The 23,722-nt window shown below is 36.8% G+C and overlaps 1 protein-coding gene across 7 annotated transcripts in view; it reads left to right on the forward strand.

Moving 5' to 3' along the window:
- LOC149080478 (regulator of G protein signaling 12-like) overlaps positions 1 to 23,722 on the forward strand; it is a 290,792-nt gene that overhangs the window by 82,159 nt on the left and 184,911 nt on the right. For all 7 annotated transcript variants that reach the window (XM_089239583.1, XM_089239581.1, XM_089239579.1 and 4 more), the window contains one exon: positions 15,056 to 15,253. In XM_089239583.1, the coding sequence (XP_089095709.1) occupies positions 15,056 to 15,253 (198 nt within the window). The remainder of the gene's footprint in view (positions 1 to 15,055; positions 15,254 to 23,722) is intronic.

The following is a 23,722-nucleotide window of genomic DNA, read 5'->3' on the forward strand; positions in this document are numbered from 1 at the left end:
CTCCTTCAAATGTAAATACTGTGTTTAGGGCAAAATAAAAACTAAATTTCCTATTACTTGGAACAAGCACAGCATCAGCATAACTCTCTATACTGCACATTACTATTAGAAGGAAATTTATCATACAAGTAGTTAGTCTTTTCGCTTGATACTTGGCATCATGCATCACTTGCATAAACAATTAACCATGCGGTAATTAAGCAAATATCAAATGTGGAATTGCCGATTCAAGTGTTCTCTATCCATGCCCCGCTCTGACTTGAAGCAAGCAGACCGAGGTAACAGTGTTCAGTCAATTGAGGTGAACAAGACGGCAGGTGATTTCGACAACAGCATCACAGGGCTAGAACTGCACAATACCAGAAAATTTTAGTGAACAATTATTCTGTGTATTAGTGTATTATTTTTCAAATTAATCAGCATAGGAGTACTTCAGATCCCGGAATATATCCAGGTTAGTGTTTATATATTGTATCGCTTAGTGAAACTTTAACGTTTCAATGTCATTTCGATAGGGGTCATTGTTTGATTAGATTTTTATTTTTAATCCTCTTGCTTGCTATGTATATATACATTTTATTTGTTTATTTCTTGCGAGTCTGTCTCCACGTTTTGTGTATTTTTCCTAGTGCCATTTTCTTTGTTAAGACATCCAGACCTACCAACTCTCCGGATTTAGGTGGGAGAAAAAACTCAGGATTTTTCATCCTTCCTTTTGCTCTCTGGATTTGTTAAAATTTCTCCGGGTTTTGGCAGAAAATTAGATTTTACGCTAGCTTTTTCATTATCGTGGCATCAATGACTGCTATCGTCGTTAGGGAAAACACCTATAGAGGACAGCCGTGGTCATTTCCATTGAGCAGCCGTAAAAAAGTCTTGGTGACCGCATTTAAGCAACTGGCAAAGACGTGAGTTTGTTTATGTAACATTTATCGGCAATTATTTATCAGAGGCATGACCTTGGTTGCCAAAATTCCTGTATAATCGTTATTGTATTCCATTAACAGTCATGCAGCAGGGTTTAAGCTATGGTCGCATTTTTCGCAAAATGCGAAAGAAAATCATAGAATGCAAAAAAAGTAGCAACCACTTTCGCAAAAATCCATACAGGAGGTATGCAACAAGTAGACGTTCAACCATCAATCATTACATTAGCATTGCAGCATTTTGCTAAAGCTGTTCCCCCCCCCCCCCATTTTCGCTTTTTCGCGAAAGGAATTTCTTTTTCGCGAAAGGAAAGAAATGTAATGTATTGTTGTCGTTACCTCCCGGTTCTTTAATATTTTTCCCCCCAGTAACTATTGAGTGGATGACAACAATGAAATAGGCAAAGTTTAGATAGAACTATAACATTTATTCAATTATATTGTTAAACCATTAAATCAACGTCATCACAATTATCACAGGCTTTTTATATGTTAAACTATTAATTAACATTTCATCACAATTACCACAGTTAGGCTTTTCTCTCATTGTCACAATGAAACAAATATGAATCGATCTCACCGCCGTGTCCAGGTTTTCACGTGTTATCACATCGTCCGGTAGATACTCCCAGGTGTCTGTCCCAAGGACTCGTCGGCACCAGCTTCAGACGGTTTTTGGTGTAAACACACACGTTGAGATGAAAGCTCAGCTACTGCACATGGAACTGAAGATGAAGGTCCACGGGTAGCCGGTCTGGCCACTAACCGATCACTGGATCACGACAGCGTTGAAACCTTACGTGCTATGAGACATGATAAGTGCCAAGGCACACTTCTACTATTGTAACTTCATTGTATTTATGAGACGATCTAGCTCACACCATAGCAGGGCGTGACGCCTTACTGATTAAATCGTTGATTCGGTTGTAAGCAAGGAAGTCGTAAGTCAGCACATCTCTAGCTGGCCTTTATATAGCAGCATTCCCATAATGCCTCACGGAAGAACCAATCACAACATTGAAGGTGCGGTATTAGCTTGTATCTGATTTACATAATTTCATGAGAAAAGGAAATATTGTAAACATTATAATATTGAATCTGGCAACCAAACATAACAAATTGGCGGCCGATCGGCGGACACACAATCCTACCGGTCGATCCCGGAGACAAAGGTAAAACAATGACTAGAATAAAGATGATTTCCACGGGGGCCCAATTGGTAACGTTACACAGCTTAAACCCTGTTGTGCGGTAAACACAAGTTTTCTCGTCAGCAGCTTTGTATTTTGAAGTTTTTTAAATTGTTTTCTCCGATTAAATATGTCTTCGGAAAAGAAATATAAAACTTTAAGCTATATAAAGCTAAATATAAAGCTTTTAAGAGTTGGTATACTCAAGATTATCAAACACTGATAGCGTCCACGAAAGGAAACACTTATGTTTTATGAACAGTATAAGTAGATGTGATTTCTCTCTATTCTGTATGAAAAGGCTGACATGGAATTATATTGTGCTCGGGCCAATGCAGAACCTGCCTTGGGAGGGAGGGAATGGAACTTAATTGATTAAAAAAAAAAAAATTCGAGATTTTTTTTTTTTTGATCGAGTCTATGAGTGCCGGGGGGGGGGTGTACCTCCACTCGGGAGAATCTCAGGATTTCTGGATTCCAAAAGTTGGCAGTTCTGGACATCCCTCTGCTATGTAGATAACTAGTATTTAGTTCGCTGCAGTTTTTCTTCCTGCCCTCATAGTTGGATAGCCATCCTGTAGTTCTTCCATGTAATATATATAGTGTACTTGTTTGTTTTTTTTCCCCTTTTCCTTTTAGTTTAGGTACTTAGTTATATTTAATATAATATATATTTTTTTGAAATGCCATTTTTTTTTTATGTATTCACATGCATGTACTGAGCCACACACCATTCTTAGATTTAATTAAACTATCCACAGTTCATATTTAACTAGTATTCAGTTACAAAAGGGAACACTGACATGTCTTTCTCTCTGAGTCTATCACTTGACGACCAAGACAGGCGACAGCTAATTCCTTGGATGATGTCTCTATAATGGGAAGTGACACCACTTTCTCTGACATGCTCGGCACAACAACAAATGAATCTAACAAAACACCCAAAGAATTGACAGATGAAATTAGGGAGATCTGCTCTGGCAACAACTCGGGAGAAAGCCGCCTGACCAATATTTCTATTGAGGTTCACAAACTGTTAGATAGCCTAGAGTCCAGGATCATCTAACTCAAGCCGACCACAACACAAGTGAGGAATACAATGGACAAGGACATCCAGACACTTTTCTCCATGCTTTTGCCTCTACCCAAACTTCATCCCTCCTCACATCAATCATTGCTTATATTCCAAATCCTATTCAAACACTTTCAACTGAAACCCAAACATCATCTACAGCTGTTTCTCAGTCCAACCTCTCTCCACTACAAAATCAACACTCCACTTCATATTCTTCCATTTCCTCCTCAACCTTTTTTCCTTCTCCCTCTTATTTTTACTCTCAACCCTTCCTCCTCAACCTCATCTATGCCTCCCACCAACTCCAACTCTCATTCTTCTCTTGATCTCCCTCCCCCAGATCCTCTATTATACCAAAATCCTCTTCTTGTACCACCTCCAACTCTTGTCCTTCCTCCCCATACATCCTCTATTATCCCAAAATCCTGTTCTGCCACCTCCACTGAACCTTCCTGGTGCCGCCTTGGCCAAGCTCCTAATATCCCACAATCTGTGCTTTACACCCTGCTGCAACCTCGCAAGAAATTTTCATCTAAATAAAGCCCCGGCCCTGATAGTATTGATGGCCCAATAATCAAACATGTACACAATCAATACCCAAATCTTTTCTACACGCTTTTCAACAAATGCCTTAAACTAGAAACATTCCCCAAAATCTTTAAAGGCCCCTTTACATGTACAATCTTCCCCGCGCGCCCGGAGCGGGACGTTCTTGCACGAAGGATTGGAAGGCGGTTAGGAATGCTGCGTTCAAGAGCGCGTTGTTAAAAAGAGACACATTCTTGTAAACTCTCTCTCCTGCATGAAAGAAGGCCCTGTTTAGAATTGTGTGTGTAAAGGGAAGCGTGTGGCGAAATTCATACGCTTTTGCATGGCGTGTGGACTTTCGGGGAAGCACAAAACTCCACGTTCCTGGCCAATATTTTTTCCCTGTTGGCAGATTGAAATCGGCTGACTTTTGCGCAGAAAAAATATAGATTTCAAAAACTTATTATATTACAACGTGGATTATTCGGTTTTAAAAATAATTTCAATAATTAATTGATATTACTGTTACAAATTTATAGTAATTTTTTATGTAATTGATAAATTGAGATGTGACATTTTCTGTGATCGTTCAAATTTTTGTTTTAATTCGACTTTCATTTGTTCGTTCGAATTTATTGCTGTAATTAGCTCTTGACTACATTTTCTGAATTTAATTGTTTATATACTAATTAATACTATAATTTTACAGAAACAAGAAAAAATCGGATTGTTTTTCTTCCATTAATTATTGACTCTGTTTGTAGCCGATGTTTTTTTTAATACTACCAGCCAGAAAAATAGATAAAAAGCATTACAAAATTATTACATTGAAACCTCGCTACAATGATTCTCAATATAACGATAAATCCTTCTACAACGATATATCTTGAAATTGCGTTTGGAAATGCCTATATTCTAATGTTAAACTGCTGCTCCCAATATAATGATAATCTCTCTACAATGATATTTTTTTCTTGGTCTGCTTATTATCGTCATATCGAGGTTTTACTGCACTTTTTTGAAATTATGGTGTTATTTTGTAAGGCTTTATTTCAGATATTTTTAAGAAATTCTTGATAAATTTCTCTTGGTTGTATTCATATCCTCAAAAAATCATTTCATTCTACCAAATTAATGTTATCGAGCATAAGCAGTTCATAACAATACAAAAATAACAAATAAATTGAAGTATAATTTTTTTTTCATATTTTTACAACTCTATACACATATTTGTACCAGTGTAAAACATTCCGTTGTGTGTCATGCTATGACATCAATAAAATTAAAAGTGTGAATAGCAATACCTTTTTAGTTGGATATCATTCATGATATTCAATGGTTTTTGGTTTTAAATAAAATCGGCGATAATCTTATAACACAAAACATCCCTTTTACTTGGTATTTTGAACATCACTTGACCTTGGACATCTTTTGTGATCTTAACTGATTGGTTCCGATTTGCAGGTGTCCACTGAACACCTGCTATGAATGCAGAGTTGGCTGGATCTAATGAATAGGGTGCTTCTTTTTAAACAGTATCATTGTTAACCTTCAGACATTCAGATAATGGAAGTTTTTTCCACAACCCTAAATCCCTTTTAAAGGTTTTTTTCCTAGTGTGTTGAAGTCAAATTTATGCTATCAAATTTAAATCAGATGTTCTTAACCTTTTTAGCAGCGACTTAAAACATCGACATCAACTTTGTGTTCCCCAGATCTATTTCTAATTTTAAAAATATACGTATTGAATAAATTTAAATAATAAAATGTTTTTTTTTTCTCAATTTCTGTATCCAGTGGTAGGTGTCTTAACGTGTGAGTGAACGGCAATAGAACGAGTGCCAAATCAAAAAGGGGGCCCCAAATTATTGAAAGGCTTTCGTCTATTCTGAAATTTATTTTTTCACTTCTGGATTTTTATTAATTTTGGAATAATTTCTTTCATCAATTATCGCATTATTTTGCAATGATTATGCATACATACTTCTATCATTAATTTCAAATTTTGAAACTGATCTTTCTTAAAATACTTTTTTCTATTAAAAACAGCAATTATTTTCTTTAAAAAGAAAAAATAGAACTTATGGATTAAGAGCCCCTAGTTAAACTATTTTAAATTTTTCCCACACCCTGAGGGTAAATGAAAGCTTGTGAAGGTATCAAAATGATAATAGTAATTTAACATATCTATAAATCTGATATAATAATGTTTGTAAATAAAGGAACCAAATCAAAGTTCAAAAATTATTGCAATAACCTAATAAATGTAATTACGCGGCACTTGAAACTAATTTATTATTTCTTTAAAAAAAAACAATTCGTTGGAAAAAGGAAGAAAAATCGTCAAGAAGACTACGGAAAAAAAATTGCAATTAATATTATCGCTGAAAAAAATTATTTATATTGTATACATCTCTTTTTTTTAGAACGACAATGGAGAAAGACAAGGGATTCACTCCGTTTTTGCCTGTAGGGTGGGTTTGCGTTTAGACGTACAATTTTGAGTTGGCGATTGAACGCTGGAATGACCAGTTCCTGCACACACTCCTAACCACACACTTTTTTCGCCTTTACACGCACACTCTTAAAGGTGGTTCTGAAATTGTTTACAGCTATCGCACGCGCAAAAGTGCATGTGTAAAGGGGCCTTAAGATAGGGCAAGTAATACTCTTTCAATAACCAGATGTAATCAACTCATATTGCCCAATGACCCTTTTGCTCGGTAGGAGGTAAATGTCTGGAAAAACTTCAGACTCAAAGACTAAACTTCCACTCGGAATCCCAAAACTATAACTCTAACCTTCAATTCGGCGTTAGGTCAGGCAATTCTATAGATGATGCCATCAACCTAACACACTCTAAAATTAACGAATTCAAGAACAAAGAACTGACTGTTGCTTTTATAAGTATCGATATTAAAGGAGATTTTAACAACCTGACCTAGTCCTCAATTAACCAAAAACTGTCCAAATCTCCTCTCCTTAACAAAATTAAATCAATGTTTTCAGACCTCGTAGCAAATAGACATATCTTAATTAGGCGTAACCATTGAAAAAGACCTCGGCTGGGAACTGTACATCAATGAATGAGAATTAAAAGCGGCAGGCTTCCATTTTAAATTAACTAGTATAGCAGGCAAATCCTGGGGCATCTCACAAAACATTAGGAACACCATCTACAAGACGGTAGTCGAGAGATTCTTAGCCCATGGTGCCTCAGCTTGGTATAAGCATCCAACCAAAAAAACACAACAGGCCCTAGATAGCGCACAGAGGAAATTTCTTTTAACAATAACCGAGACAGTAAACTTTCCTCCGTCATCATCTTATCGATCGCAAGTCCTCAGCTGTACTTCTACTGCAATTTCAGGGAGAAATAACTGGGTTCTAAACTCCAGAAAGAAGAAAACTCACACTTTATTTCATTTATTATCCAACATCCCCAATGAAACCGTCATCTTTTTGGTACTAACTTTCACCCTATTCTCACTTTTTTGAATGTCTGAATTAGTTCTCTTTTCTTTCTCTCACAACTTCTGTTTCTCCCAGGCTTTTTTCCCACTCCTTTTTCTTCTGAACCTTACAGGGGCCTATAACACAACAGCCACACTCGGACTCCAGGTTATCACAGACAACTGCCCACAACACTTACAGCTCCAAATGGAAGCAGTCTACACAAAACGCAGTTAGGTTTAGCAAGACCCCAATAACTTTGAAGCGTGAGAGCATGGCTGGCACCACCACCCTTCCTGCTCAACTATCCCCAATCAAATTTCAATTGACGGCCATAATATAAAACTAGCAAACTCCCATATATCCACAGATGGCTCCAAAACCAATGAAGGTATTTGGGCAGCCTATTGTGTATGCACAAACAATACAGAAAAGCAAACGTGGCAAGCGGCGCTACGAGTTTTAATAATAACTAATAGCTGTTCCTCCCTTCAAGTACTTCTAAATCCAATAAATAGAAACACAATAGTGCGTGTATTGAGGGGACATCTATTAGGTAACCCAAAAATTTTCCTAGGTTGTACCAAGGCCCATTTAGGTAATCTTGGAAACGAGAGAGCAGACCCTCTAGCCGAGGCTGCCATCAACTGTGACCCTTTGATAACCCTTTCCCACAAACGCTCCTGAAGCGACAACTTGAACAAGCAACTCTCCAGAAATGGCAGCAAATTTGGGACCAAGGAACAACAGCTACAATAGTGCACGGGGTGTAGTGTGATAGGCCTCCTCGTGATGCACTCTGGGTAACGCCAAATCTATCACGTCATTGTCATCGCTTATTTGTGCTCATATACTTCACCTTCAATAGCCCAGATTACATGTTTATTTCTACACATCTTGCAGTACATGTCTTGCGTCTCGTTTTGTCCTGTACATGTTTTTGTCTTTTGTGTCCAACTCCTCATTGTGGGCCCCGCTCAGGCGGGGAGGGGTCCTCCCAGATGGGGCATACGCTAGAAGCAGTGCCCCATTCGGGACACTGTCTACCTGCGTGTTTGCCGTGCGTGGACACCTGTAAGGCTGGAAATTAAAATCCTGGTTAGCCTGATGCGCTAGCTTTGGCCTCGGATTCAGCCAAAAAAACAGGAGGCTTGGATTAGCCCAGTCCAGGTCAATCGGCTGTGGTCGCCTCGGTGGCTGAAGGGGTTACATTACTGGGCATGTAGAGGGGCCGGGCCTGCCGGACGTCTTTCAGGTTTGTTGGTGCTGCTTCAGAACGATCTTGGATCTCGAACGCGTCTGCTCGCCTGTTTCGGGTTTGTATAGCTCTCACTTAACCTGGCGTTGTTTCTAACCTTCATTGGTTACATGTGCGCATCCCCTCGTAGGGCTGCATGGTGGGTGAGAGTGGAACAATACCCATTTAAATATGGGAAAAACAAAAAATGCACCAAAACGTCAAAGAACTATTTTAAGTGAAACAATTGTCACAGAAACCGCTTCTTCAAATACGTCTCTCTTCTGTCTCATTTTTCTTCTTGCATAGTTCTGATACCGATAAACAGCTGTCAAAAGTATCACCATTCTTGATTGATAAAGCTCTCTATGGCGCAGTTGGAACTTTGAAATCAGTGAAGGCTCTCCGTCATTTTCATCCCCAACATTGCCGAAAGATGTCAAAATCGGTTATTATAACCTCCATATCCGGCCATACATACCTAACCCTGTAAGATGCTTCAACTGCCGAAAATTTGGTCACTCACGAATGGCGTGCCGTAGTTAACCCACCTGCGCAAAGTGTGGTGAGAGGGGCCACATTTCGGACAACTGCACTTCAACATCATTCAAGTGCGTCAATTGCGGTGGCAATCACTCCGCATTTGACAGGAAATGTCCGAAATGGAATGAAGAAAAAGAGATCCAGAAGATCGAGGTCCTTAATAACATCTCATATATCGAAGCACGCCGTCGTATAATCCCTAACCAAACTCCAATAGCTAGTAGATCATACTCTAATATGGTAACAAATCCATCAACAGCTAATAAGATTAACAATGTCACCAAAGCATCTGTAACAACTCAGACCGAACCCATAGCTGATACATCAACTCAAACATCATCTAACCAACCATGTAATAGTTGTGGCTGCTGTTGCTCTGCTGGATTACGGACGGAGTCCGCCACCTCTGATGAAGCGGGGAAAGCAACAGCGAACACAGTCAAAGTAACTACAGGTACTAAGCCAAAAATCAATACTGGAAATAAATCTAAACTGAAACTATTCAAGACCAGATATTCAAGAAAATCCATTCAGAGAGCAAAGAAGAAGCCAACATTACAAAACATGTCACTGCTTGATGACAAATCAATTGGTGACATGGATCTCAATAATCCATCAGAATCCAGTGGTACCCGCCGGAAATTAGACCGAAATAAGTTCAAAGACCTTGAACCGTCTACATCTATTTGAAATTTATGGCCAACATTATTCAATGGAACATTCGTGGGTCTTAGATCTAATTACGAAGATCTCAAGGATTAGATCAATCGATATCATCCTGTTTGCGTGGCACTCCAGGAAACTTTCACAAAGCCCTCGGAGACATGGAACATCAGGCGACACTCCCTTTTCCGTATTAACTACAATGCTGGGAGTAGAGCTTGCCGCGGTGTTGCCCTGCTAGTTCCACATCACTTGTCGTCACACGTTCTAACGTTGCGCACAAACCTGCAAGCCATCACGGTGGAAATCTCTACTGGTCTAAGAATTACCATATGTTCCATTTATTTGCTACCAAATGGCACCATCTTACAGAGAGATCTAGAAGATCTGATTGATCAATTAGCTCCACCATTTTTTCTTCTTGGAGACTTTAATGCTCATAACATGATAGGGGGTTCTAACAGCAACGGCACCGTGGGGAAATGGTTGAACGTCTGTTAGGCGACATGGACCTCGCCATCATGAATGATGGCAGTTTCACTCATTTCCATGCCCGAAACAATAGTTTCACTGCAATAAATCTATCGTTATGTTCACCTATACTCTTGCCCAACTGGTCCTGGTCGGTTGATCCGGACCTCCACGGGAGCAATCATTCCCCTGTAGTGGTTAAGTGCCTTGATCAACTCCATAGCATACCTGCGGGACCTCCTCGGTCGAAGCTTGTGGCCGCCCGATGGGCTGACTTCACGGTCAAGGCAGAAATCACAGAGGATATAGTTTCGCAACCTGATGTCAATCATTGTGGCCATTGTGAAAAACCCTAAATAGCGTTTGAACAGCAACTGTAGCATGAAAATCACCGGCGGTAGATAGGCTAAAAGTGAGGACAACCAATAAGAACAGAGAAGCAGTATAAAATAAAGCATTTTATTGTGTTTCACAAATTTTCCACATGACCTTGTGGAGGACTAATCAGGCTGGGATCTCAGCCGAAGAAACGGTGTGACGAATGAAACGAACATTAATGCTCTGGTGCACGGCAAAGTCCTTTTTCCTTGCCTAGCTCCGGGGATTTTCGTGCTACAGGTGCCATTCCAACGCTATTTAGTGTTTTTCAGTATGGAGATCGCATTCCAATACAAAAAACTTGGTGTTGCCATTTGATATTTTCAAAATTTTCTCACTGTAACCGTAACTGTTAGAGTGACACTGTTGTTTTCCATATCATTCTTGAGCGCATACCTCAAAATACCTTATGCCAAAATTTCATTCAGTTTCTGTGAATGGTATGATAGTTAGGGGCCCATATGTCGGGATAGTTTTTTTATAATCACCCAGTATATGTGTATTTCTCTTTCCTCTATTCAAGTTCTTCATGCATTTCATCTCCAACACACAAGCGCACTCATATTGTCATATTCACACACATGTTGCTCACCAAATAAGGTGCTAAGCGAGATGGCACAGGTGTCCTTAATTGTATATATTCCCCCCCCCCCCGGGCCGTCTTAAGAGCATCATGGGCCCCTTTGGCCAATTGGTTCTTCTGAGGCCCTACCTGGAAAATTTCAGTTCTCATGTTTGTGAGGCCCATTTTCTCTTGAGGCCCCCGGGCCGTGCCTGGATGGGCCTATGCGTTAAGACGGCACTGCCCCTTCCCCACACACACAATATTTCTATTGTATATTTTCATCAAATCTACCGGAATGAATGAACTCAACTCAATAAAACTGATGCTGGATTCTAGTCCGCAAGTTATCAAACCCATTTGCTCACCAATAAGTTGTTAAGCGAGATGACTTGCTCCGATAGATATTTTATATTTCACAATAAGATTCTCATGTCTTTTTTTTTTTTTGTATCTGGTGTATATAATATGACAAGTGTAATATAACAGATGAGATAATATGGGCCCCCCCCTCCTAATTGCTTTTAAAATATACCTCCATCCTAATATGTGTACATTTATCCGTCTTAACAAATCCCAGAAACTTTTCTCCAACTCCCAACCCCATCTTGTCTGTAATCACCACAAAATTTGTTAATTGTGACAGTACCCAATTGTTCGGTGAAAATATGTTGTAAAAATTTTGTATGTCATGTTTTTATCTTGTGTGAAAAAAAGTGTTCCAGACTCTGCCACAAAGCTGGGTTGGAAGAGATCTTGGCAATGGGATAAGTCCAGTGGCAAAGTTCTGGTGTTCATTCATTCAGACCAGGCCCGGTTTCATGTTGCATCAAAATTTCCTCTATTTGGGGAGTTTGTGTGTGAGTCTGGGGAAGCTCAGCCCCCCTTATCTAGTTTAAAGGGCTTTTGGGCAAGCTAACTCGGCAAGTTGTGTCTCTGTATGTGTCCCATTTTGCCACATTTGGGGTGGGTCCACCTTCCCCCCCCCCTCTACCTCGCATACGTCTCTTATCCCACCAATATGAATATGTGTTAGGGAGTAGAGATGATGAAATTTTGCTGACAAGGGGGAGGGTGTCAGAGTTTTGCCGACGAGGAGGGGGGTCAAAAATGGCAAAAACTTTGCTGACGTAATACTTGAACGGCTCCTTATGGAAAAACTGGGATCTTTGTAAAGATTTAGAATAAAAGTGGGAAAAAAAGAACAGATTTCCCTTTCTTTATCCAACCACCCACACACACATGGCACAAAACTTTTTCTTTTCATCGTTAACAGTAGCACCAACATCTTCAAGAGAGCTCATGGTTAGAACCAAGCAAAGAAATAAACCAGTTTATGTATTCTTAACATTAAAATCATATGAAAGCATGTTGTGCAAAAAAAATATCTCACCGTGAGATTGTAAGAATGTCATATTAATGCTGTGTTGCATGCTGAATCACTTGCCATATCACATCAATGTGAACTCTGCCTAATATTTCAATTGAACTCATGAAATTGTTAAGGAGCATCCAATCTAAACTAAAGTATAAATCCACAACCCTATTCACACTAATTAGTTTCAGTCATAGCTAAAAATCAAACACATGCAAGATACACAAACTGACTGCAACTTCTGATCACCTTTTAAAAAAAATATGGTTCAAAATTTCAAGGATTCAATCAGGGTTGTCGTGATTTAAATCAACTGATTTTTTTTTAAAAATCACTGATTTAAATCAATTTTTTTCAGATATGAAAAATTATCTGTTGTAATTGAATAAAACTATTGATGCAGCTCTAAACTGATTTAGATTTTTATTAAATTATTTTAAATATCAATTAATTAAATATCAATTAATTTAAATATATTTTCAAATATTTTTATAATAATTGAGTGCGAATTATTATAAAAATCAAATTAACATTTATAAATAATCATCAAATTACAGTGCGATGGATGGATATACATAATGAAGAAATTCTCTGTATTATCAAACAGTGTGGTAAAACCATCCATGTTGATACTATTGACACATCCGGCTTATCACATGCTGGGAATTATTTAGCAAATGTGGTTTTCAGTTCAGTGAAGTCAACAGAAGAGAAAACTTCTAATGTAACATATCAAGTTTTGTTATTAAGTTTTGTTACGAGTATGGTTTCTTCCAGAAAGACTGGATAAAAAGTCTGGCTTTTCGGGACTTACATATTGGTGCAGTGCCCACATTTTAAACTTTTTAGCTGACAATTTGGTTAAAACTGATGTAACAAAGTATGTTACAAGTATATTTAGATACTTCCACAATCATTTCTAAAATCATGGTATCATATGTAAGGTGGAAGTGCATTGGTCTTCTTGCAGAGGTATGATGGAATACTTATTGTGATTCTCTTGAATCTTTTGTTAAAAATTCGTCAGTTGTTACCAAAGTTTGTGAAGACCACAGATCTCAGATAGTAACATCCCTACCGAAATCTTAAATATTGATTCAAAAATATATGTCAAGGACATAATTGCAATTCTGAAGCCAATAGCTAAAGTTAACGATTTTGTACAAAGGAACACACACACAACTGCTCCATAGCTGAATGTGTATTGGCATGGAAAAAGCTGCAATTGAAGATAAAAGAAGCATCACCATCAAACAATAAAAAGGTTTTGTCATCAGAGTATAAAAATAGATATGAACAATCATTAACAGATGCACACTTTGCTGCATTTATTCTAAGCTCATCAGTGTTAACTTCTAATAGGGAATTAATGTCACAAAAAAAGAGAGAAATAAGGGTCTTGAATTAATCAAACAAAAATGTGACTCAGGTTTTTGGAAAAGTTGGAACCATTTTCATGCTAAAAAAAATTTTTTTTTCACCCTAAGGTTGTTGATACAATGTCTGATTTTGAGTGGTGGAATAGTTTTTATAATGTTTTGGGTAAAGATACAATTACAGAGAGCGATATGTAATTTGTAAACACTACCTACAGCCAAATCATTGATGCCTGTGTTGAAAGGATTTTTTCAAGGTGCAGTTCATTCCAAATAACGAAACAGATTAAGAGTAGACAAAGCATTCAAACTAGTGTTTCTAATGAAACAAATGGACAATTATTCACAAAGGGTAAAATTATTTAATACTTGACGCAAGATATATATTCAAGAAGTGTTTTCCTCTGTTTTCTTAATAAAATGTTCTGAAATATTTCACAAGTATGATTCATTTTAGCTTGAAAATATTTTTTAAATAGTCATTATTTTTGTAAGTTAAAATTTCTTTAATTTTATATTCTTTAAAGAAAGCATAGATTAATGACTAGTGTGTAAGTAATATATATTATATATTTTGTTTAAAAAAATCAACAATCCTGGTTTCAATAGGCGTTGGATATTCTAATACTATTGAAAGATCAATGTCTGTAGACCCAAAATTGCAAAAGGCAATCAATTACATAACAGATTTGGATTTTTCAATGTTACATAGATAACAGAAATTTTAGTGGTTTTTTTTTTCAGAAATAAAACTGTTATTTCCATTGCATTTTTGGAATTCGACTCTTTGTCTACAACAGCGAGTAACTCCTGTTATAAGAAGTATTTTCACTATTCTTTCTTTGCTACTGAAGGAGGAACTTCACATAGTTCCAAAACGTGTTTAGCCGGGATTCCTTTTTGCAATTTTGGGTCTACACATGTTGGTCTTTCCCTAGTACGTATTATCTCACCCAAAAGGTAATTAATTTCTATTGGATATTCTCATCACAAACCCATCCTTTTGTTTTTCTTGGGAATGTTATTTCAAGAAACCCCCATCAAGATCAACTGAGAATATTAGCTACATAAAGAAGCGCTGAATTTTAAATTACCAATTGAAGAGGATTAATAAACAGATTTTTGAAAAAAATCAAAAAGAGCAAAAATTTCCTGAAAACATGGTGATGAACATCATTTTCACACATGCAAAATGCCTTTAAATTCAGTAAGAGCTTTATCAATGATTTTTATCTTTGTTCACCATATGTGTTATGATTAAAACTTTCTTTTTTTTAGGCTGGGACTGTTTCAGATGGAGAATTGTCTCACCCAAGATTTTCAACTTGCAGTCTTTTAATTTCGGATCACAGTAGTGATATTTCTTTGAATAACAACTGTATGACTGATGCACAAGCATTACGAAGACGTGTGTGTCACTGGGCTTCTGGATTTGATGTACTTCTTGAAGATCCTGCTGGCTTAAAATCTTTCAGTGTATGTTTTATGAAAAATTATTTAAATTATTATATTTGAACTATTATTTGAATTACTGTAAAACCTCCCAACAACGGCCACTAGCGGGACAGTGAAAATGTGGCTGCTGTTGGGAAGTGTCTGTTATTGGGAATAACTGTTTTATTTCTGAAAAAAAAACAACTAAAATTTGTGTGATCTATAAAACGTTGAAAATGATAATCCGTTCTGTAAATGATTACAATAATTATATAACTGATTATATTAGAATATGATTATATTGATACTGAATATTATAATTGATTAACGATAGGGCTGCAACTTGAGGGAATTAGGTGGGTCTGATGTGCCGGACCAGAGGGAGTGCAAATTTCACCCTTTAAACTTTCTTTCAACATAACTCCAAATGTGTGCTTGCACTGGCTGAACAAGCATCTAGTTGCAGCCGTGTTAATGGATCTACAGTGCTATTTTGGAATTATAAAATTTAGGCTTGTTGTGTTGAGTTAGAACACAACATAAAGGACTTGGCGAGAAAAACTGATTTGGACCAAGACAGTGTACCAGCAACCCTTGAAAAAATTTATTCATTCCCACCCACGATCAACTAGACCACACATGCTCAACCCATGACACGTGGGCCAAACGGACCCTTGGATTCATCTGATGTGGCCCGCGATCTCAAACCTAATTTTGTAAGAATGAACTTAGCAGCGCATTCTCAGATCACATCAGTGACCTGCTTTTACAGATCACTTAAGTGACCTGTGGTGCATTTAAAGATCACTTATGTGGCCCATATGACAACTGTAGATTACTTAAGTTGCCCTTTTTTTCTTTTTCTCCTGTGCTTTCAATGTACCCATCTAGCATTTGTATCCAGGAAGAGAAAGTATACATATTTTGTTTTTCTTCATAGAGTTCAGGGGGAAATGTAAACAAAGGCTTTAGTCGTGTAAACATATTATACTTCATTGCCTCAGAACAAGATCTCATGAGTGCACTAGCCTCTGTCGAGTAGCGCTTGTATTTGTAGCAGCTAAACGCGAGGACTTTCACCGTGCTTCACCTTTCTCCCCTAGCTTAGAGCAAAATTCATACTGCCGTACTGTGAAAGAATCCACCCTCAATAAGAAATTTTCTAAATTAAAATATAATAGTGTTTCCTTGTCTTCTGCCTGAACAAAAAGACACCCTGAGACATCTCGTATCCAACATTTTGATGGATAATGAGTGAAGAATAAAAAGGTCTCCATAGGCTATTCACCGGACGAATGTCAAAGCATCAAACAACTACAAAATGACAAAAATACTGTTATTTCTAGAGCAGGTAAAGGGGGACAAATTGTGATAATGGCCAAAGAGCAATACTTGGAGTTAATGACATCACATATTTCGAGAGGCCCTTATAAAGAATTAAAGAAAGATCTCCATCTAATTCCCACTTGAGAAAATTGAAAGAAGTGATAAAAACGAGTCTCTCTCTTCCCGAGCATGCGAAAAACATAATTCCATCAAACACCATCTCGCTAAATTACTTGTTCAGATTCTCTCTACTTAAATGAGATAATAATACAGTTCACTGAAATTATACGTACAGTTGAACCCGAACAACTCTTAACATAGTGTCTTTTGACGTAGTTTCAATGTTTACTAACATTCCCATAGCTGGTAGTATCAGTTGTCTAAAAAGGCAACTTAAAACACAGTTTTTCACCGCCTGAAGTAGAAAAAATATGCAATCTCACTTTCATACATATCTCACAAACAGCCTTCAGTTTCAATGACAAGTTTTACACCCAGGTCTAGCAATGGGAAATCCCATCTTGTAGATTTTTTGTGATATATATATATATGGAAGACGTTGAGATCAAGCTTTTTAATGTCATGCCCTTCTCATTTTATCGGAGATGGCGGGGACGATACTTGTGCTTTGGAACAGCTCTAAAGATGACTTATAACTAGTATTATTCGTTATATGAATGACATAGACACCGCCTCATTCAGTTCACAGCCGAATTCGCAACTAACAATGAACTCTTTCTTGGACGTATTAGTAGCTAAACAGAAATCACATTTCCAAACCTCAGTCTATCGTAAGCCTTTCTTGGTCATACTACCACCACATTTCAGATCTTGTCATCCCATGCAATAGAAACTTTCAGCATTTTATACTTATGTAGCGAGAACATTTAACATCTGCTCAGATCGGAACACGACCATGAACTTTAAACCATCAGAGCAATTACGAAAGACAGGGTTCAACACTAAGATCATTGATGAAGTAAGTAGAAAATTCTTGAAACCGGCAAGAGGAACCACTCTAGAAAACATTAGAGAGGCCACTTAAAGAAAGTGTAGTCATACCCTATGATCCAATACTCTCACTGAAGATCAAACCGATTCTTGAAAAGTTTAATCTAACAACCATAGATGTGATCACTAAAAACTTTAGTTTCATGCTCTCCAAACATGCTATACCACAAAATAAACAATGGGGCATTTTTTACATTCCATGTGGTGATTGCCCTCTCGATTATATTGGACAGACAAGGAGACCCATAAAAGCAAGATTAAATTAACATACTTTGATCATCATGTCATTGCATTGGACTAACCTAACAAAATGGGCAAAGATATGGATTATCCACTGTATTTGCTGGATCTCAATCCATAGAATTTCTGCCTGTGAAGCCACTTGAACGATTTGGTGTACCGACAATTCTTCCAGGATTGTGGAACTGGTGCATATTGTTCTAAATAAATGTGAAACCTTTTAATAAGAACTTTGGAGAATGTCACTGTTAATTTTGTACTTCGATTGAGACATGTAGTTACAGTGGATAATGAACATTTAGAGAACATTGTGATGCAATTTCCCTGAGTATTCCAATGTTTGACCGACTGGATAGGAAATGCCATCTGTTAGTGAAAATTTGTGCTACCTGAAAGAAAGCAAAAAGGAACTCCCCAAAAGAAAAAATTTCAGACTCAGCACATTCTGCAAGAATGACTTTGATATGTCACCATTTTCTTGCTATCCCATATTAAAACCATCAGTCCATTTAAGGACACTCTGTAAGATCCAATAATTCATGTTATCATATTTATGGCACAACTGCTTTTTTTTTAACAATTGTCTTTTAGTGGGAATGCTTTTAATTAGCCTAAGTGAGCACATCTATGTGATGCAACATTTGATGTCATGAATCAGGAATGTGATGATTCATCAAAATATTTGCCGTGCATGCAATGAAAGTGTCTATAACGTTACTGGTGAAATAAACCAGTCATCGGTGGTGGCTCGTGGTTGAATGTTCTGGGGGATGCCAAAACAAAATTTCATTCCAAGATACCAGTAGTCAATTTTCACAAATATGATTTTTGTAATTTTTTTTATTCTAATTGATTAGATAATTTGTGTATTGAAGTTTTATTTTGAATATATCTGTTCAGATAGAAAAAAATTCACTTAACCTGGCTGAATTGCATATTATGTTAAATTTTTCTTTACATATCAAAGGTTTTTAAATCAATTTCTATTTAAATTCCATATTTTCTGTATGCAAAAAAAAAAAAAAAAAAAAAACAAACTCTTGAATGAATTTTTTGAAAACAGTGAAATTGAAAACTTCTATACTAGTATTTTGCGAATCTGCAACAGGCCGGATAAGATGGTTAAGCGGTCACATCTGTCATGCAGGCCATAGTTAGCCCATCACTAGCCCAAAGAAGAAAAACAAAAGAAGTCACAGAAAATAATTTGAATATTAGTTTTCAAAAAAAACATTGAAAAATATTAGTTTAAAACCAACATATTTGTATAACATTCATTGTATGCGCGTATCTTAACGTTTTCTTATAAAAAGCATGAAATTTTGCAATAACGAAAAATTTCAATGGCAAAATAGTTCCAGTTATTGATAGCTGATGGCGTGAAAATATTTTTAACTTCAGCACTATTTGTTGGCAATAAACGTAACTATTCTTACAACAAAATGTTGTTATTTAATAAAATCCTGTCTTTTTGTGCAAACTGATTTGTTCATGTTTTTGAATTATTGAATTTTTACCTTTTTTTGTTACTTTTTGATCATTTAATGGATGTTAAGTGAAGGAAAATTTCCCTTTTGAGTAAATTTTTTCACATACATTTCCAAAAATGTGCTGCTACCTATCAGTGAAAATATGTAGTCAAGTACACTGAAATAAATTATTGAACTGCATATATAATTTAAAAAAAAATTTTTTTTTTTTGATAAACTCATACATGTATAATTTTAGCCAACTTTTTCCATGGATACGGGAAATTTATCACTAGTTAATGTCATTGGGCACAGGATCTAACATGCAGTGGCAGACATAATAAACTGTGTGCGATTTTTTTTTTTCTTTTCCTATCCACTGTTAAATCAGGGTATCTACCATCACAGAAAAGTCACAAAGTCCCGGAAAAGTCATGGAATGAGAAAAAGGTCACGGAAGTTCCAAAAAAGTCACAATTTGAGTGAAGGTCACAGACTTTTTTGATTCTCCAGAGATCTTTTTTTTTTATTTTTCCCTAAAATTTAGGCTTTGGAGAAGCTGTGGCTTTCAATATTTCTTTTCTCTCTCAGGTTTCTTTTCTTTTTTTGCTCTGGAGGGATGGATGGGTGAGTAGCAACAGAAATAATGCCAATGTGTAGCCACCCTACATTGGGGCAGACATTGTATGGGTGGGGCAAAAAAGCTATTTAGCCTGGATGTAACATTGCTTGTCCGGACCTTTCAAAGCTACAGGTTAATGGTAGAGCAATCTCTACAGTGCGAGATTGGTGGCTTGATTCCTCAGAGGAATGCCACTTTTTTTCTAATTATTATTATTATTCCTTCGCTTGGTATCCAGTCATCTGTACTTCCTACAATTAGCGGAGAGGTTCATAGTTTGGTTCATCAATCTGTATGCTCAACTGAGTTCCTGGAATAGGGTGTTTCAACAAGGTAGCCTGGGCAATAGCTGTCTTGGCAGCTATATAGGCTTGTAAAGGCTTGTTCTGCATTTCCCTCCCACTCAAGTTCAAAGTGGAAACTTGAAAACAAAATTTCTTTTTTATTTTCACATCCTTGCAAAATTTGTACTCGCAAGGAAAGGGTCCCAAGGTGTCGTACTCACAATATTGTAAAAAATTTAAATACATTTATTTTGCCCAGAAACACATTTAAAAAAATTAGAGGTGGAATGCAATTATTAAAGCCACTAAAAAATTTTAAAAATTGTAACAGTCAGCTACTCATCACCTCTCACACTTCTTGGCAATATCTATAAAAAAACATATTTTCACTTTTCCTTTCTTTCGTCCAGCTTCTGTTTTAGAAACTAGTTATTTCTCTTTTTTTTCTGTGCTGTGCTTCGTCATGTATTGTTTCAATGAGATTTTCAATTCATTCTTAGCGTATATTGACATTTGAAATATTAATATTTATGTTTTTTAAGTGACCCATAATAATTACGCTAGATTTTTTAATATTTTTTTTTTGCAAGTAGAATCAATAGTGTTTTTTTTTAACTTTTTCAAAAACGTCACCTTGGGATCCTTTTCTAGTAAAGGAGTAAGTATGCAGGTTGTTCTGTTAATGGACTGACAAACTCAGAGGGTTGTTAGTAGGTGTCAAGAGGAACAAAAATTTCAATGGAACATGGTGTCGCAAACCACGTTGAGAGGGTAAAAATCGCAAAAAATACATACAGGCTCTAAGTCCAGAAGAGAGGAAAGGGGGATGTCAGTTGATCGCTGAATACGCTCATAGGTTTGCTCACTATATGTGATGTAAGCGCCATCGCAAAATGCGGACGACGTAAATTAGCGCTATTGCAGTAGTAAGCACATGTAGCTGTTAGTTGTCTGTTTCAATGAGTATTGTGATGGCTGACTACACGAACGAGGAATACGCTGATATGCATCTGATTTACGGTCAAGCAGATAGCAATGGGCCCTTAGCACAGCGGACGTATCAACAGCAATATCCTGTGGACACACCGGAGGATCTCATAGCACGGATTGTAGTTATTGCGGCAGACATCTAAAGCATACCTGGTATGTTTGAGCACATCAAGGAATTATTTTTACGTCATTGTTGACTGTGCAATGATGTCAGCAGCCTCCACTTCCAATAACTCTTGTAATTAGGAATCAAATAAACCAGTTTTGTAGTTATTATCATACTTTTTGTCTTTCCAGTGTGACGTCGCAACCTGAGTGTATTTTTCACCCTCTCAACGTGGTTTGCGAAACCATGTTCCATTGCGAATTTTGTTCCTCTTGATGTCTACTAACAATCCTCTGAGTTTGTCGGTCCATTACAGAACACCATGTATGTGCAGCTCTGGATATGAAACATCTATAGAAGTTAAACATGCCTAAAAATCTATGCAGTTCAGCTAAGATCTATTATGTGAGGAACAAAGTTGTTTCCAGAAGTTTATTGTTTGGAAAAAAATGATTCAGAAAGATCTTACTTTTTTTTCTGTAAGATACCTCTTGTAGTTGTAAATTATTCTACGGTGATCCCACAAGGCAGACAATATGACCACCTTTTAAGTCAGTGTATCTGGCAATCTTTTTTTGCCCTCACACCGGGCAATTTCCAGCTGGGTTGTTGAGGGGAATGTTCACAATAGAAACCAGTATCTTACTGTCCTGGCACTTAGTGGACTCTCCTAAGATGGACTTTATTGCAGTTGCAGCCCTGAAAACACTACGTTTGATTTTCAGTGGAACCAAATGTGACAAATTTTAGATTTTTCAACGGAAATTTTACACATCCCGTATCACGCCTAAAAGTTGCCAACAACAAACAAAATTTTGCTCACTACTAGAACACACTTCAACGTTTCCAAAACGATTGCGATTATGGAAATCGGACTGTAAACACGAGTACTGCAGCTCATCTGGCAGTACCTATAATTTCTGGCAAGAGCTTTGTTCCAAACCTAATACTATAATACATTTGACTTTATCTGAAAGAGGTTGAATGCTATCTTCGGACAGGTGCAGATCCAGTGTGGTGTGTTTGGGGGAGAGATGATCAAAATTTGTTTTTCGAAAACAAGATTTCTCTTTGGGTTTTAAATAAACAACTCGTAATGGATGAAAACTTTAATTTGGAACCATTTTATCACGAGTTTCAGAATTACTGATCAGGAAATATAAAATCATGTAAACACAAATACACAAAATACTGAATTGTAAATCTGGCTTATGTGAGTGGGAAGTCAAGACAAAATACGAAAATATTTTACAAATATTAAAATATAACATTAAAAAGTTATAGAAATAAGTGTAGACTGTTTTCAATAAGAAATAATTGGTGCATGTTTCAATAAAATATGTGGGTACTAATTGGTGTGCATAATTAAGCAAAATGTAAGAATATAAAGTTTTAAATCAAGGAATTAGAATTCCATTATGAAATAAGGAATTTCTCAATTTTGTGCAGAACTAGGGTTGTCAAAAACTTATTCAAAAATTTTACGCCTCATATGTTAAATAATAAGCTTACTTTCATGCAAAATGGAATGATTTATATTTTTAAATAATAATTTATTATGATTATCAAGTGCACAATATTACGATTTTTTTGTCTGAAAAGATTTTTTTCTATGGTTGAATTTAATTCTCATAGAACATCCAACACAGCATAATCAATTTTGTATATGTCAATGCCAGTATAGTGGATTCTGCTTACAACTTTCTTCAGGGTCAAAACTAGTGGGGAGGTGGTCTGGTGACCCAGGGGAGGGTGCAAATTTCACCCGTTTATTTCAGGGGGGGCCACAAACTGCTGACCAACCTTGCAGCCCTGCTTTTAGAACCTCTATCCGCTTAGTACAATTCATTTTCATGGGCCCATCTTTCACTAATACTCATTGATATTTCCTGTTTAAAGCATTTTTCCACTTACAAAGTTTTTTTATGGTGATTTTTTGAAAAACATTATAAGCATCATCCCCTGTATTCATTTATTTGCGCCTGAAAGATTTCAAATTATGAAAGCTTCAAATTATTGGATGGGACCGATTCCTATATTTTCATAGATATTATTAAGAAGCTATGTTCAAATGCCCACCTTCTGCAGCAGAGCACCTAAGCTAGGTTTTTTGTGGTGGATACAAAGATGTTTCACAGGCCCCACTATAATGAATTTTCTGAGTGAAAAAACAAAAAATGATAAGAATTGTCCTGAATCCAGAAATTCACCCTTCAACTGCTTCCTCTACATGCAAGGGGTGCCAAAATTCCGGCTTGCCCTGGGTGACAAAGTATCTAGTTGCGGCACTGGCAATGAGTATATATATCATCAATAAATGAATGCATCTCCTGTTAAAGCTTGAGTGACTTCATCTAGGAAACTTTAGAGAGTTGACGATGCATCGCATGAATCAAATCATATAGCTGTTTTTATGGATATCATCAGGATTAATTGGAATCTGATGGTAAGCTTTTACGAGAT

This window comes from Pholcus phalangioides, unplaced genomic scaffold (assembly GCF_987345545.1).
Source record: "Pholcus phalangioides strain wild (caught in Gottingen) unplaced genomic scaffold, Ppha-v1.0 ptg000011l_1, whole genome shotgun sequence".
Lineage (NCBI taxonomy): Eukaryota > Metazoa > Arthropoda > Arachnida > Araneae > Pholcidae > Pholcus > Pholcus phalangioides.